At 46.8% G+C, this 16,897-nt stretch overlaps 1 protein-coding gene across 3 annotated transcripts in view; it reads right to left on the reverse strand.

Annotated features, from left to right (window-relative positions):
- DHX36 (DEAH-box helicase 36) overlaps nt 1–16,897 on the reverse strand; it is a 290,388-nt gene that overhangs the window by 232,880 nt on the left and 40,611 nt on the right. For all 3 annotated transcript variants that reach the window (XM_063916103.1, XM_063916102.1, XM_063916105.1), the window contains exons 7-9: nt 11,224–11,298; nt 10,969–11,135; nt 9,359–9,440 (exon numbers count right to left, since the gene is read on the reverse strand). In XM_063916103.1, the coding sequence (XP_063772173.1) occupies nt 9,359–9,440; nt 10,969–11,135; nt 11,224–11,298 (324 nt within the window). The remainder of the gene's footprint in view (nt 1–9,358; nt 9,441–10,968; nt 11,136–11,223; nt 11,299–16,897) is intronic.

Below are 16,897 nucleotides of genomic sequence, written 5' to 3' on the forward strand. Positions count from 1 at the left end.
TGTCGACCCCCTAGGAGGTGACATCCTCATATTTGGCAATTGCTCCGCCTCCACACCAATAACGTCCTCATACATGTCGACACACACGTACCGACACACAGCAGACACACAGGGAATGCTCTATACGAAGACAGGACCCACTAGCCCTTTGGGGAGACAGAGGGAGAGTCTGCCAGCACACACCAAAAAGCGCTATATATGACAGGGATAGCCTTATGATTAAGTGCTCCCTTATAGCTGCTTTTATATTAATATATTGCCATTTATTTTGCCCCCCCTCTCTGTTATACCCTGTTTCTGTAGTGCAGTGCAGGGGAGAGACCTGGGAGCCTTCCTGACCAGCGGAGCTGTGACAGAAAATGGCGCCGTGTGCTGAGGAGATAGGCCCCGCCCCTTTTCCGGCGGGCTCGTCTCCCGCTATTTAGTACATTTAGGCAGGGGTAAATATCTCCATATAGCCTCTGGGGCTATATGTGAGGTATTTTTAGCCTTTTTAAAGGTTTTCATTTGCCTCCCAGGGCGCCCCCCCCCCAGCGCCCTGCACCCTCAGTGACTGCCGTGTGAAGTGTGCTGAGAGGAAAATGGCGCACAGCTGCAGTGCTGTGCGCTACCTTAAGAAGACTGCAGGAGTCTTCAGCCGCCGATTCTGGACCTCTTCTTGCTTCAGCATCTGTGAGGGGGCCGGCGGCGTGGCTCCGGTGACCATCCAGGCTGTACCTGTGATCGTCCCTCTGGAGCTTCATGTCCAGTAGCCAAGAAGCCAATCCATCCTGCACGCAGGTGAGTTCACTTCTTCTCCCCTCTGTCCCTCGTTGCAGTGATCCTGTTGCCAGCAGGAATCACTGTAAAATAAAAAACCTAAGCTAAACTCTCTAAGCAGCTCTTTATGAGAGCCACCTAGAATTGCACCCTTCTCGGCCGGGCACAAAAATCTAACTGGAGTCTGGAGGAGGGTCATAGGGGGAGGAGCCAGTACACACCACCTGACCTGTAAAAGCTTTACTTTTGTGCCCTGTCTCCTGCGGAGCCGCTATTCCCCATGGTCCTTTCAGGAACCCCAGCATCCACTTAGGACGATAGAGAAAAAGCTGCTAAATACTATACGTATTATGTGTGATTGAAAGCAAGCCCTATTATATATATCATACATTATCTAATGTTATAACATCTATCTCAAGATTACCATCACCAAAGAAAGGAAACAGCAGTAAACTAAATGAAACTAAGTAACCAGACAATGGACTCAGCTGTTGCAGCTTTGTAGCAATTAAGTGAAACACTTGGACTCATTGAAACTATTGTATCTCTTTCTGTATTAAGAGGGCTAGCTAAACCAATTTGTGGAGCAGAGCATTTTCTTATATATTATTAATTGATGTCAATGTGGTTTTAGTTTTTTTTTTAATATGAAAATTTGTTGTCAAGGCAAGGGAAATATTTTTTACTAATCTATATCCTTGGTACTATAATAGTACTAGTGGAGAATTATCATTGAGATAATAGTTAATTAATAAATTTATTATAATAATAAATCTGCAAGCGCTATCTGTATTTCTTTTGTTTTAGTTTTCTTAATGACATTGGCTGTATGTTTGGGGTCATTGTCCTACTGCAGAATAAATTTGGAGCCAATCAGACACCTCCCTGATGGTATTGCATGATGGATAAGTACCTGTCTGTATTTCTCAGCATTAAAGCACAAAGAATCGGACCGTAGACGCAATGGTTGGCCAAGGAAATTTAATACATAAGATGAAAGACACATCATGCTTACTTCCCTTGGAAATCGGAAGATGTCCAGCAGTGCCATCAGCTCAGTACTGGCAGAAACCAGTGGGACTCAGGTACACCCATCTGCTGTTCAGAGAAGTCTGACCAGAAGTGGTCTTCATGGAAGAATTTGGGCCCAAAAAACATACATTCAACGTGGAAACAAGGCCAAGCGACTCAATTATGCACGAAAACATAGGAACCGAAAGGCTGGAGAGCAATACAATAATGAGCATCTGCAGGCAACAGTGAAGCACGGTGGGGGTTCCTTGCAAGTTTGGGGCTGCGTTTCAGCAAATGGAGTTGGGATTTGGGGGGTCATTCTGAGTTGTTCGCTCGTTGCCGATTTTCGCAACGGAGCGATTAAGGCAAAAATGCGCATGCACATAGGCCCTCATTCCGAGTTGTTCGCTCGCTAGCTGCTTTTAGCAGCATTGCACACGCTAAGCCGCCGCGCTCTGGGAGTGTATCTTAGCTTAGCAGAATTGCGAACGAAAGATTAGCAGAATTGCGAATAGAAATTTCTTAGCAGTTTCTGAGTAGCTCCAGACTTACTCAGCCATTGCGACCAGCTCAGTCCTTTTCGTTCCTGGTTTGACGTCACAAACACACCCAGCGTTTGCCCAACCACTCCCCCGTTTCTCCAGCCACTACTGATTTTTGCAACTCGAACGCCTGCGTTTTTCCGCACACTCCCATAAAACGGCCAGTTTCCGCCCAGAAACACCCACTTCCTGTCAATCACACTACGATCAGCACAGCGATGAAAAAGCTTTGTAATGCCGTGAGTAAAATACCTAACTTTTGTGTAAAATAACTAAGTGCATGCGCTCTGCGAACCTTGCGCAGTAAGCGACTAATCGCAGTATAGCGAAAATCGGCAACGAGCGAACAACTCGGAATGACCCCCATGGAACGCAGTGCGCTAAGTATTTTAGCACAAAACTTAGTAGATTTACTCACGTCCGAACAAAGAATTTTCATCGTTGAAGTGATCGGAGTGTGATTGACAGGAAGTGGGTGTTTCTGGGCGGAAACTGACCGTTTTATGGGAGTGTGCGAAAAAACGCAGGCGTGCCAGGATAAAACGCGGGAGTGTCTGGAGAAACGGGGGAGTGGCTGGCTGAACGCAGGGCGTGTTTGTGACGTCAAACCAGGAACGAAATGGGCTGAGCTGATCGCAGTGTAGGAGTAAGTCTCGAGCTACTCAGAAACTGCTAAGAATTTTCTATTCGCAATTCTGCTAATCTTTCGTTTGCAATTCTGCTATGCTAAGATACATTCCCAGAGGGCGGTGGCCTAGCGTGTGCAATGCTGCTAAAATCTGCTAGCGAGCGAACAACTCGGAATGAGGGCCTTGGTCAGGATTAATGGTATCCTTGATGCTGATAAATACATATCCATCATGCAATACCATCAGGGAGGCGTCCGATTGGCTCCAAATGTATTATACAGCAGAATAACGACCCCAGACATAGAGCCAATGCTGTTAAGAACTATATTCAGCGTAAAGAAGAACAAGCAGTCCTGGAAGTGAAAATATGGCTCCCACAGAGTCCTGATCTCAACATCACCAAGTCTGTCTGGGATTACATGAAGAAATTTGAGCAAGCCTACATCCACAGAAGATCTGTGTTTAATTATCCAAGATGTTTGGAACAACCTCCCTGCTGAATTCCTTCAAAAACTGTGTGCAAGTGTACCTAAAAGAACTGATGCTGTTTTGAAGGCAAAGAAGAGTGGTCACACCAAATACTGATTTGATTTCATTTATCTTCTGTTTATTCACTTTGCGTTTTGTTAACTGATGAAAATAATAAGAATTTACTCACCGGTAATTCTATTTCTCGTAGTCCGTAGTGGATGCTGGGAACTCCGTAAGGACCATGGGGAATAGCGGGCTCCGAAGGAGACTGGGCACTCTAAGAAAGAATTAGGACTACCTGGTGTGCACTGGCTCCTCCCTCTATGCCCCTCCTCCAGACCTCAGTTAGGGAAACTGTGCCCGGAAGAGCTGACACAATAAGGAAAGGATTTGGAATCCCGGGTAAGAATCATACCAGCCACACCAATCACACCGTACAACTCGTGATACTATATCCAGTTAACAGTATGAACAACAACTGAGCCTCACGAACAGATGGCTCATAACAATAACCCTTTAGTTAGGCAATAACTATATACAAGTATTGCAGACAATCCGCACTTGGGATGGGCGCCCAGCATCCACTACGGACTACGAGAAATAGAATTACCGGTGAGTAAATTCACCGAATGAGCAAACTCAAGGTCCTCCTCAGCCAGGGTATCAAACTTGTAGAATTTTGCAAATGTGTTTGAACCCGACCAAGTAGCAGCTCGGCAAAGTTGTAAAGCCGAGACCCCTCGGGCAGCCGCCCAAGATGAGCCCACTTTCCTCGTGGAATGGGCTTTTACAGATTTAGGATGCGGCAGTCCAGCCGCAGAAGGTGCAAGTTGAATCGTGCTACAGATCCAGCGAGCAATAGTCTACTTAGAAGCAGGAGCACCCAGCTTGTTGGGTGCATATAGGATAAATAGCGAGTCAGTTTTCCTGACTCCAGCCGTCCTGGAAACATATATTTTCAGGGCCCTGACTACGTCCAGTAACTTGGAATCCTCCAAGTCCCGTGTAGCCGCAGGCACCACAATAGGTTGGTTCACATGAAAAGCTGAAACCACCTTAGGAAGGAATTGGGAACGAGTCCTCAATTCCGCCCTATCCATATGAAAAATCAGATAAGGGCTTTTACATGACAAAGCCGCCAATTCTGATACACGCCTGGCCGACGCCAAGGCCAACAGCATGACCACTTTCCACGTGAGGTATTTTAGCTCCACGGTTTTAAGTGGCTCAAACCAATGCGACTTTAGGAAATCCAACACCACGTTGAGATCCCACGGTGCCACTGGAGGCACAAAATGGGGGTGAATATGCAGCACTCCTTTAACAAAAGTATGAACTTCAGACAGTGAAGCCAGTTCTTTTTGGAAGAAAATCGACAGAGCCGAGATCTGGACCTTAATGGAACCCAATTTTAGGCCCATAGTCACTCCTGACTGTAGGAAGTGCAGAAATCGACTGAGCTGAAATTCCTCCATTGGGGCCTTCCTGGCCTCACACCAAGCAACATATTTTCGCCATATGCGGTGATAATGTCTTACGGTCACATCTTTCCTAGCTTTAATCAGCGTAGGAATGACTTCCTCCAGAATGCCCTTTTCTTTTAGGATCCGGTGTTCAACCGCCATGCCATCAAACGCAGCCGCGGTAAGTCTTGGAACAGACAGGGCCCCTGCTGCAGCAGGTCCTGTCTGAGCGGCAGAGGCCATGGGTCCTGTGAGATCATTTCTTGAAGTTCTGGGTACCAAGCTCTTCTTGGCCAATCCGGAACCACAAGTATAGTTCTTACTCCTCTCCTTCTTATTATTCTCAGTACCTTGGGTATGAGAGGCAGAGGAGGGAACACATAAACCGACTGGTACACCCACGGTGTCACTAGAGCGTCCACAGCTATCGCCTGAGGGTCCCTTGACCTGGCGCAATATCTTTTTAGCTTTTTGTTGAGGCGGGACGCCATCATGTCCACCTGTGGCCTTTCCCAACGGTGTACAATCATTTGGAAGACTTCTGGATGAAGTCCCCACTCTCCCGGGTGGAGGTCGTGCCTGCTGAGGAAATCTGCTTCCCAGTTGTCCACTCCCGGAATGAACACTGCTGACAGTGCTAACACATGATTTTCCGCCCATCGGAGAATCCTTGTGATTTCTGCCATCGCCATCCTGCTTCTTGTGCCGCCCTGACGGTTTACATGGGCGACCGCCGTGATCTTGTCTGACTGGATCAGCACCGGCTGGTGTTGAAGCAGGGGTCTTGCCTGACTTAGGGCATTGTAAATGGCCCTTAGTTCCAGAATATTTATGTGTAGGGAAGTCTCCTGACTCGTCCATAGTCCTTGGAAGTTTCTTCCCTGTGTGACTGCCCCCCAACCTCGAAGGCTGGCATCCGTGGTCACCAGGACCCAGTCCTGTATGCCGAATCTGCGGCCCTCTAGAAGATGAGCACTCTGCAGCCACCACAACAGCGACACCCTAGTCCTTGGAGACAGGGTTATCAGCCGCTGCATCTGAAGATGCAATCCGGACCACTTGTCCAACAGATCCCACTGAAAGATCCTTGCATGGAACCTTCCGAATGGAATTGCTTCGTAAGAAGCTACAATCTTTCCCAGGACTCGCGTGCAGTGGTGCACCAACACCTGTTTTGGTTTTAGGAGGTCGATGACTAGAGATGACAACTCCTTGGCCTTCTCCTCCGGGAGAAACACCTTTTTCTGTTCTGTGTCCAGAACCATCCCCAGGAACAGTAGACGCGTTGTAGGAACCAGCTGCGACTTTGGAATATTCAGGATCCAGCCGTGCTGTTGTAGCACTTCCCGAGCTAGTGCTACTCCGATCAACAACTGTTCCCTGGACCTCGCCTTTATAAGGAGATCGTCCAAGTACGGGATAATTATAACTCCCTTTTTTCGAAGGAGTATCGTCATTTCGGCCATTACCTTGGTAAATACCCTCGGTGCCGTGGACAGACCAAACGGCAGCGTCTGGAATTGGTAATGACAGTTCTGTACCACAAATCTGAGGTACTCCTGGTGAGGAGGGTAAATGGGGACATGCAGGTAAGCATCCTTGATGTCCAGTGATACCATGTAATCCCCTTCGTCCAGGCTTGCAATAACCGCCCTGAGCGATTCCATTTTGAACTTGAACCTTCTTATATAAGTGTTCAAGGATTTCAAATTTCAAATGGGTCTCACCGAACCGTCCGGTTTCGGTACCACAAACATTGTGGAATAGTAACCCCGTCCCTGTTGAAGGAGGGGTACTTTGGTTATCACCTGCTGGGAGTACAGCTTGTGAATCGCCTCCAGCACCGCCTCCCTGTCTGGGGGAGTAGTTGGCAAGGCTGATTTGAGGAAACGGCGAGGGGGAGACGTCTCGAATTCCAGCTTGTACCCCTGAGATACCACTTGTAGAATCCAGGGATCCACCCGTGAGCGAACTCACTGGTCGCTGAAGTTCCGGAGACGGGCCCCCACCGCACCTGGCTCCACCTGTGGAGCCCCAGCGTCATGCGGTGGACTTAGAGGAAGCGGGAGAGGACTTTTGTTCCTGGGAACTTGCTGTTTGGTGCAGCTTTTTCCCCCTACCTCTGCCTCTGGGCAGAAAGGACGCGCCTTTGACCCGCTTGCCTTTCTGGGGCCGAAAGGACTGTACCTGATAATACGGTGCTTTCTTTGGCTGTGAGGGAACATGGGGTAAAAATGTCGACTTCCCAGCCGTTGCTGTGGAAACGAGGTCCGAGAGACCATCCCCAAACAATTCCTCACCCTTGTAAGGCAAAACCTCCATGTGCCTTTTAGAATCCGCATCACCTGTCCACTGCCGAGTCCATAATACTCTCCTGGCAGAAATGGACATTGCATTTATTCTAGATGCCAGTTGGCAAATATCCCTCTGTGCATCTCTCATGTATAAGACTACGTCTTTAATATGCTCTACAGTTAGGAATATAGTGTCCCTGTCAAGGGTATCAATGTTATCAGACAGGGAATCTGACCACACAGCTGCAGCACTGCACATCCATGCTGAAGCAATAGCCGGTCTCAGTATAATACCTGAGTGTGTATATACAGACTTCAGGATAGCCTCCTGCTTTCTATCCGCAGGCTCCTTTAGGGCGGCCGTATCCGGAGACAGTAGTGCCACCTTCTTTGACAAGCGTGTGAGCGCTTTATCCACCCTAGGGGATGTCTCCCAACGTATCCTATCCTCTGGCGGGAAAGGGTACGCCTTTAGTAACTTTTTGGAAATTACCAGTTTCTTATCGGGGAAAACCCACGCTTCATCACACACTTCATTTAACTCTTCAGAAGGGGGAAAAACCACAGGTTGCTTTTTCTCCCCAAACATAATACCCTTTTTTGTGGTACCAGGGTTAATGTCAGAAATGTGCAACACATTTTTCATTGCCGTAATCATGTAATGGATGGCCCTATTGGAATGTACACTAGTCTCATCGTCGTCGACACTGGAGTCAGTATCCGTGTCGGCATCTGTGTCTGCCATCTGAGGTAGCGGGCGTTTTTGAGCCCCTGATGGCTTTTGAGACGCCTGGGCTGGCACAGACTGAGAAGCCGGCTGTCCCACATCTGCTATGTCATCAAACCTCTTATGTAAGGAGTTGACACTGTCACGTAATTCCTTCCACATATCCATCCACTCAGGTGTCGACCTCGCAGGGGGTGACATCACATTTATCGGCACCTGCTCCGCCTCCACATAAGCCTCCTCAAACATGTCGACACAGCCGTACCGACACTCCGCACACACACAGGGAATGCTCTGACTGAGGACAGGACCCCACAAAGTCCTTTGGGGAGACAGAGAGAGAGTATGCCAGATGCCAGCACACACCACAGGGATGTACACTATAATGAGTGATTTTACCCTATAGCAGCTATATATATATATATATATATATATATATATATATATATAGTATTTGCGCCTAAATTTAGTGCCCCCCCTCTCTTTTTTACCCTATTGAGCCTGGAAACTGCAGGGGAGAGCCTGGGGAGCGTCCTTCCAGCGGAGCTCTGAGAGGAAATGGCGCCAGTGTGCTGCGGGAGATAGCCCCGCCCCCTTCACGGCGGACTTCTCCCGCTTTTTTTATGGATATATGGCAGGGGATTTTACACATATATAGTCTTAATGACTACATTATGTGTATTTTTTGCCAATGTAAGGTAATCTTATTGCAGCCCAGGGCGCCCCCCCCCCCCAGCTCCCTGCACCCATCAGTGACCGGAGTGTGAGGTGTGCATGGGGAGCAATGGCGCACAGCTGCAGTGCTGTGCGCTACCTTAATGAAGACCGGAGTCTTCAGCCGCCGATTTCCTGGACGTTCTTCTTGCTTCTGGCTCTGCAAGGGGGACGGCGGCGCGGCTCCGGGACCGGACGACCGAGGCTGGGCCTGTGTTCGATCCCTCTGGAGCTAATGGTGTCCAGTAGCCTAGAAGCCCAAGCTAGCTGCAAGCAGGTAGGTTCGCTTCTCTCCCCTAAGTCCCTCGTAGCAGTGAGTCTGTTGCCAGCAGATCTCACTGAAAATAAAAAACCTAAATATACTTTCTTTTCTAGAAGCTCAGGAGAGCCCCTAGTGTGCATCCAGCTCGAGCCGGGCACAGATTCTAACTGAGGTCTGGAGGAGGGGCATAGAGGGAGTGCACACCAGGTAGTCCTAATTATTTCTTAGAGTGCCCAGTCTCCTTCGGAGCCCGCTATTCCCCATGGTCCTTACGGAGTTCCCAGCATCCACTAGGACGTCAGAGAAACACTAGTAACACTTCTATTTTTTTAAAGCATTCCTACTTTGCAGGATTTTGTCCACACCTGCCTAAAACGTTTGCACATTTTGCTCTTATGCAACAACCATTTGTTTTAAAGATTGCATCTTTTAAATTATTCTTGTAACATGATATAGGAAATACAATAGAAAAAACATACATACTTTAACATTTCGATAATATCCTCCAAGAGATATTCTTGAACAGGGAATGTAAATCCTGGAATATGCAGCATTGGACAGTGGTCTGCATGGAGAAGGGTCAGAGTTAATGAAGATTTAACCAGTTAGCAGTTGTATTATGAGCCAGTGTCTAATGATGGAAAAGCATGTAATGGATCAATTAATGCACGGCAAGTATGAGATGTTAGCATGCGTTTAGGATAATCAGTTAAAGTGATAATATTCCAAGTGAACCTTTTTATTAAATCTACCTTCTGTGACACGCGGACATGTGCATTGGGCAGTTCCCGGATATAATGTATGGTATTTAGAAGCAGGTTTGTCAGCCTTCCTTATCAGCACATACTCCGCAATATATAAATCCGATTAAAATAAATTGTGTGTATTACTAAATGAGCTGTTATATTTGTTGCTCAGCAGTTCTAATGATGTATCATCCATAGATGCCAGCTGGGTCAGCCTGTAATGAAGGCATCATGGCAATACACAAAGTCCGCATTGCATTACAAAGCATTACACTTGGATTAAAGCCTTCCCAAAGCGCAGGAACACATGATAAGTAAAATATGGATCATTTAACTAGCTTCCAACCTTATTGTGTAAGTTTTGCAAAGAAAAAGAAAATATTGCACATAAAAATGCATGAGCAGGTACACATTTTTAAAATATTATCACATTACTTTTTTTAAATAATGGTGATAGAATGGCGATTTAATTAACAATGCATGTAAAGTGGGCAAGACCTAAACACTTCAAATTAAAAAGAAGTACTGAATATTTTATTCAGAATGTCCTGACAAACAAGAAATAACTGCGGCTGTCTGGTGATCATATCGCACATACAGCCAAGATCACCAAGTGCCCACTCTTACACACACAGGGCCTGAATCAGAGATGCACAGTAATGCTGCTGCATGCAGACGCTAATGCTGCTGCGTCTTTGTATGCAGACATGTGCGGAAACATGCCCTCAGGCAGCTTTGTGAGTCCCAGTGGCTGCATACCTGCGTTTTTGCCACAACGCCCTCTAACTGCCCAAAACGGTCCCTGACCGTCAATCACCTAGGCCAGGTAGACACTTGCAGTATTGGAACAACAAATTGTGCTAATCGTTTAATGTGTACCCGCGATTGTACGCTCCCGCAGGTTGCATGTAACATCTTCTCGTTGGCTGTGTTGCACGGCCAACCAGAAGATATCGCATACGCAGTGTAACGAACGATGTAAAGAGATGTCGTTCCATCTTGCAATCACCCCGACAATCGGCAAGATTGCTGGTCATAATAGTGTGTACCCGGCCTTCGAGGCATGCGCAGTTGGCCGATAACGGTTAAACTGTGTAAAAATCAAGTTTGCGTCCATCTCTTCATCAGGCCCACTGTGAGGAGCCCTTGCTCAATACGTTAGTGAGGAGGTGAAGAAAGCACTGCGCCATTCTTGGATGTTTTGAAAATATTAAACCTGATGTTCTGCAGTATTGGGAATCCCATTACCTATTAAACCCAATGCACAAAGCATACTGGACAACATTTGCTATATTAATATTACTGTGCCGGAAGAGCTTCACAATGGTACAAAAAAAGGAAATTTACCAAAATACTGAGAAAACTTCTCTGCATTCAGAGTGGCGCTCATCAATATGACTTTCAGATCAGATCGATATCTCATAAGGTCTTTTACAATCGCCATGAGAACATCAGACTGCAGGTTTCGCTCGTGAATTTCATCTATAACAATGTGACTAACATTGGCCAATTGTCTGGAACAAAAAAAACCATTGCTTTGAAATGTGTTTATTGCCTTGAAATCATTGTTAAAAATCCATACACATTGCGGTGTGCACTTACTGGTCTGACTGAAGCCATTGCAGGACTATGCCGGTTGTGCAGTACAAAATAGAGCCTTGTTTCCGTGGCAACTGACTAAAATACAAAATAATTATGAAATGTGTGAGAAAAGGTATCACATTATAAGCAACGCGCCAACTACATGCATTAAGTACAAATGTAAAATATGTAACAGTCAGTAGCGAAACCAGTAAGGCTCAAAACATTTTTCAACTGTATGCGTATATCAAAGATCATGCTTCCCTTAGTAGTATTTTATAGATATTTTCACTTTATCTACTCAGTAAAGCAAACATTGCTTACTTGTGGACTTTCTAGCTACCCTAAATTATACTTAACTAACCAGGTTTTGCCTTTTAAACGTTTGCTACCTTAAAAAAAACATACAAGTTCGGCCAGAGTCTCGGAGCTCCAGCCGTCTCGCAAGCCACTTCATCCGGCCCATAGAGTTGTGAGGGGAATGTGTTCTGGCTCAGTTCTACATCACAGTGCAATAATATAGCTGCTCAGATTTGGACACTCCTCATCTCACATGCCCTGCAGATTACTTTCGTTAGACCGTGTAAAGCGAGGTGCTTCAATTTCCAATTTGAGTACATTTAATTGTGGCCTATATTTTAGTCAGAGTGCGCTAGCGTACTCCTGCAGTCAGGATCAATATGTCACCGAACGTTACAATTGTAAAAAGGTAATGAGACAAGGGTGCCCCTCACCACTGCTTCTAACTGCTCTTGAGTTCCTGGCTGCTCACATTAGAGAAAATAATTTACACTCGGTAACCAGTAATACAATACTACCCTTTGGGGCTAATGCAGACCTGAACGCAAGCGTGGTAGTTACTCCCACATTGCATGCATGGAACTAAATGCTGCTATTCGTCCATACAGTATAAATAGTTATGAGCATCACTGCTGCCAGACCACCCCCATCCATAAACATGGTTGATACCAGTCGTCATTACTAGGGCGCACTGGCACTAGCCCCATTATTGGCACAAAATATACAGCGGAAAACGTGTAATTAAAGAAGTGTAATTATATGTAAGCACTAATCTGCATAGGCTGTTACTCTGCTGCACACCCCTGCTAAATTTAGTCTACGCGTGAATGTTCAATACCAATTACGCAACTCCAGCCACATGTCCAGATGTAATCAAGTGTTTTTCAAGCCAGAGACAAGCCATGATCAATTGGGAGTTAAGAGGACTCTTGCCACTGGGACCTTGGATTACATTTAGTGGCGGTGCCCACTGATGTCATGCCTGTCTATATCTGGCTGCCGCCATATATCTACATAGTAAGGGGTATATTCAATTGAAGTTGAAAGCAGCCATCTGCCGAAAAGACAGCTGTTTTCGACTTTTTTAGGTCGGAAAGGGTTCCGGCCTATTCAATCTAACCCCAAATTATTCGACAAGTTGAGGAATTCGACTTGTCGAAAAGCATGTGGATCGGCGGAATAGCTGCCGATCCACGTGCTTGTGTCGAAAAACGGGGCTGTGACACATCCTCCGGCTACGCTGCCCGCTGCTGTAGCGCGGCTCTCCTCCGTCTGCCCGCGGCTCTCCCCAGTCTCAGCTCCTGCATCTCAATTCAACTTTTTTAAAGTCGAATTGAGATTGCATTGAATAGCCCAGGTCGGATCCATTCCGACAAATGAATGTCGGAATGGATCCGACTTCAATTGAATATACCCCTAAGACTTCCCTCTGAAGGCAACTATACTCATCAAGAGTATAAATTACATTGTGTCTTGGACACATGGAGCTCTAGTTTGGGGGAACAATATTAATTGTTCACCTTTTGCTCCTATACATGTTCAGCTTGTACTATTACTATCATTTCCTTTGCTTCCTCAGCCTCTGCTGGTGAGCCTCCATGGTCCCCAGATGCCCCTGGATGTATCAAAATCTGACCAAAATGTGTTTATTGCAGACTGAAAACATACTGTACACCATGTGGATCGGCGTGCTTGTGTCGAAAACGGGGCTCCTTTGCCTGTTACCTCACCTCTCCTCCACCAGTATCGTACTACACTCCCTCCCTGCCACACTCCTGCAGTCTCCCTTCCTAGCCAAGGCCCCAGCACCATCAATACACCCTCTTTATCCCTTCCTTCCACATCAATCTTACCTCAACGCTACAGCAACCCTGATAATTTCATTCACATCTCTCCCACAAACTCCTACCCACTATCCTGTGCCCTCTGGAATGCCAGATCTGTTTGCAACAAACTGGCCCCCACTCACGACCTTTTCATATCCAACTCCCTGCACCTCCTGGACATTACTGAAACCTGGATTACTCCCTATGACACCACTTCTCCTGCTTCTCTCTCTGCTGGGGGCCTCACATTCTCACCCCCCCCCCCCGACCTGGGGGTCGTCATGGGGGTGGTGTTGGGATCCTTTTACCCTCAAACTACACATACCAACTTATACCTCCAGAACCATCTCTTACATTCTCTACATTTGAGGTCCATGCAATTCGCCTCTACCAACCTACTAATCTTCGAGTTGCTGTCATTTACCGTCCACCTGGCATTTCCTCCAAATTCCTCGACAACTTTGCTTCCTGGCTACCTCACTTCCTCTCTTCTGACATTCCCTCCATTATCCTAGGTGATTTCAACATCCCTATCGATAACCCCACAAAACCACCTGCCTCTAAACTCCTTAACCTCACCTCTTCACTTGGTCTCTCCCAGTGGACCACCTCACCCTCCCATGTGAACGGGAGCTCACTGGATCTGGTTTTCACTCACCGCTGTGATATTTCTGATTTCTCCAATTCCCCTTTTCCCCTCTCTGACCACCACTTGCTCTCATTCAACTTATCTATCTCTGCTCCCCCATCTCTCCCTCCTAAGGCTACCATCACTAAGCGTAACATTGAGGCTATTGACACCTCATCCCTATCCTCCATGTTTGACTCGCTTCTCTCTCCTCTTCTCTCTCTCACATGCCCTGAACAAGCCACATCTCTATACAATGCATCTCTTACTTCAGCCCTTGACTCTGTTGCTCCGCCAACTACTATTCACCCTCGCAGATCAACACCTCAACCCTGGCACACCAAATGCACCAGATATCTACAAAAATGCTCACGTACTGCCGAGCGACAGTGGAGGAAATCACGCTCTCAAGCAGACTTCCTCCACTTCAAATTCATGCTCTCATCCTTCAGTGCTGCCCTTTCCCTCGCTAAACAATCATACTTCAGAATCCTCATCTCCACCCACTCTTCCAACCCCCGGCGCCTCTTTGCCACTGTTAACTCCCTCCTCTGCCCACCACCATCTCCTCTCCCTTCCTCATTGTCTGCTCTTGACTTTGCCACTTATTTCACATCCAAGATTGACTCCATACGTCAGGACATCACATTCCACCAGTCCAGCAACCAGCCACCACCCATCCTTTGCCACCCCTCCCCTACCCTCTTTCCAACTCTGACATCTTTCTCCCATGTATCTGGCGAGGAAGTCATGGCCCTCATACACTCCTCCCCCCCACAACCTCCCCACTCGACCCTATCCCCTCCCACCTCCTCCGCTACCTCTCTCCTTCTGCCTGTTCCCATCTTGCCCACCTTCTCAATCTCTCCCTCTCATCAGGCACTGTCCCCTCTGCCTTCAAGCATGCTCTTGTCTCCCCTATTCTTAAAAAACCTACCCTTGATCCTAACACTCTCTCTAACTATCGACCCATCTCTCTCCTCCCCTTTGCCTCCAAACTTCTTGAGCGTATTGTCTATAATCGCCTCACTGCCTTTCTTTCCTCTCACTCACTGCTTGACCCATTCCAGTCTGGTTTACGCTCTCTCCACTCCACTGAAACTGCCCTCACAAAAGTCTGCAATGACCTCCATGCCGCCAAATCTAAGGGCCACTACTCTCTGCTTATTCTTCTTGACCTCTCTGCTGCTTTTGACACTGTGGACCACCATCTCCTTCTGCAAATCCTTCACTCTCTTGGTCTACGCGATACTGCCCTCTCCTGGCTGTCCTCCTACCTCTCTGATCGTTCCTTCTCTGTCTCCTCTCATGATGCTACCTCGGCCCCACTTCCACTAACTGTTGGTGTCCCCCAAGGTTCTGTTCTTGGTCCTCTCCTTTTCTCTCTCTATACGTCCTCTTTAGGTGAACTCATTAGTTCTTTTAATTTCCAGTATCACATCTATGCTGACGACACTCAAATCTACCTCTCCTCCCCTGATCTCTCCACGGCTCTCCTCACTCGTGCCTCTAACTGTCTTTCTGCTATCTCTTCCTGGATGTCCCAGCGCTTTCTTAAACTCAACATGTCTAAGACCGAGCTGATCATCTTCCCACCCTCCCGCACAACCTCACCTCCCACAATTTCATTATCCATTGATGGCACGACTATCTCCTCTAGCCCCCAAGTACGCTGTCTTGGTGTAATCCTTGACTCCTCCTTCTCCTTCAAACCACACATTCAGCACCTCTCACAAACCTGTCATTTTCATCTCAAAAACATTTCCAGGATCAGACCGTTTCTCACCCAGGATGCCACTAAGATCATTATTCACTCACTGATTATTTCCAGACTGGACTACTGTAATCTCCTCCTAACTGGCCTCCCTGACAATTACCTCTCTCCACTCCAATCTATCCTCAATGCTGCTGCCCGGCTCATCTTCCTCACCAAACGCACTACGTCCACCTCCCCTCTCCTACAAGCCCTTCACTGGCTTCCCTTCCCTTTCAGAATCCAATTCAAACTTCTCACTCTCACTTACAAAGCACTCACCCATTCCTCTCCCATTTACATCTCTGACCTTATCTCCCTTTACTCTCCCACCTGTCCTCTTCGCTCTGCTAATGCACGCCGGCTCTCCTGTCTTCTGATTACTTCCTCCCACTCCTATCTCCAAGATTTTTCACGTGCTGCTCCCTTCCTCTGGAATTCTTTACCTCTCCCCCTCAGACTCTCAACCTCTCTACAAAACTTCAAACGGGCTCTAAAGACCCATTTCTTTACCAAATCCAGCCAAATCTCATCCTAACCCTCTGTTCTACGCTCTCTATGTACCCCATCTGTGTCACCCCTGTCTGTCTACCCCTCCCCTTAGATTGTAAGCTCTCATGAGTAGGGCCCTCTTCCCTCATGTGCTTATACGTTTCTTACTTTAATAATCCTCAACTGCCCAAATCAAGCAGTTTTTCGGCCACCTGGAACTTCTCTGTAATTCACTGGTGTAGTTATGCTTAGTTACCCTGTACTTGTCCTAAATTGTCATCAACTGTAAGTCACTGTTTTCCTGTTTTGATTATGTGCATATGTACTCTGTAATTGGGCGCTGCGGAACCCTTGTGGCGCCATATAAATAAAGGATAATAATAATAATGTACTTGGGTAAATTTTTTCCTATTTCTCTTTCATCCACTAGGGGACACTGGAACAGCTTATACAGCATTTTCCTACATTGCTTGCTTCTACCCTTATTCCTGCTGTGACCTCCTCACTGCTCTCGCATTGTGTATACTGAATTTTTATAGTGGTAAATGTTGAATGTAAGTGTTTGCACATAATATATGTGACTATACGGTTGTTTGTGTATAATCCTTCCTCACTTTTGTAAGACCTTAGAGGTCGAAAGTTATTATTGAGCTTACATAATTGGTGTCTATATGTCAAAAGAGATTTGTAGAATGT

Source organism: Pseudophryne corroboree, chromosome 4 (assembly GCF_028390025.1).
Source record: "Pseudophryne corroboree isolate aPseCor3 chromosome 4, aPseCor3.hap2, whole genome shotgun sequence".
In the NCBI taxonomy this organism is placed as follows: domain Eukaryota; kingdom Metazoa; phylum Chordata; class Amphibia; order Anura; family Myobatrachidae; genus Pseudophryne; species Pseudophryne corroboree.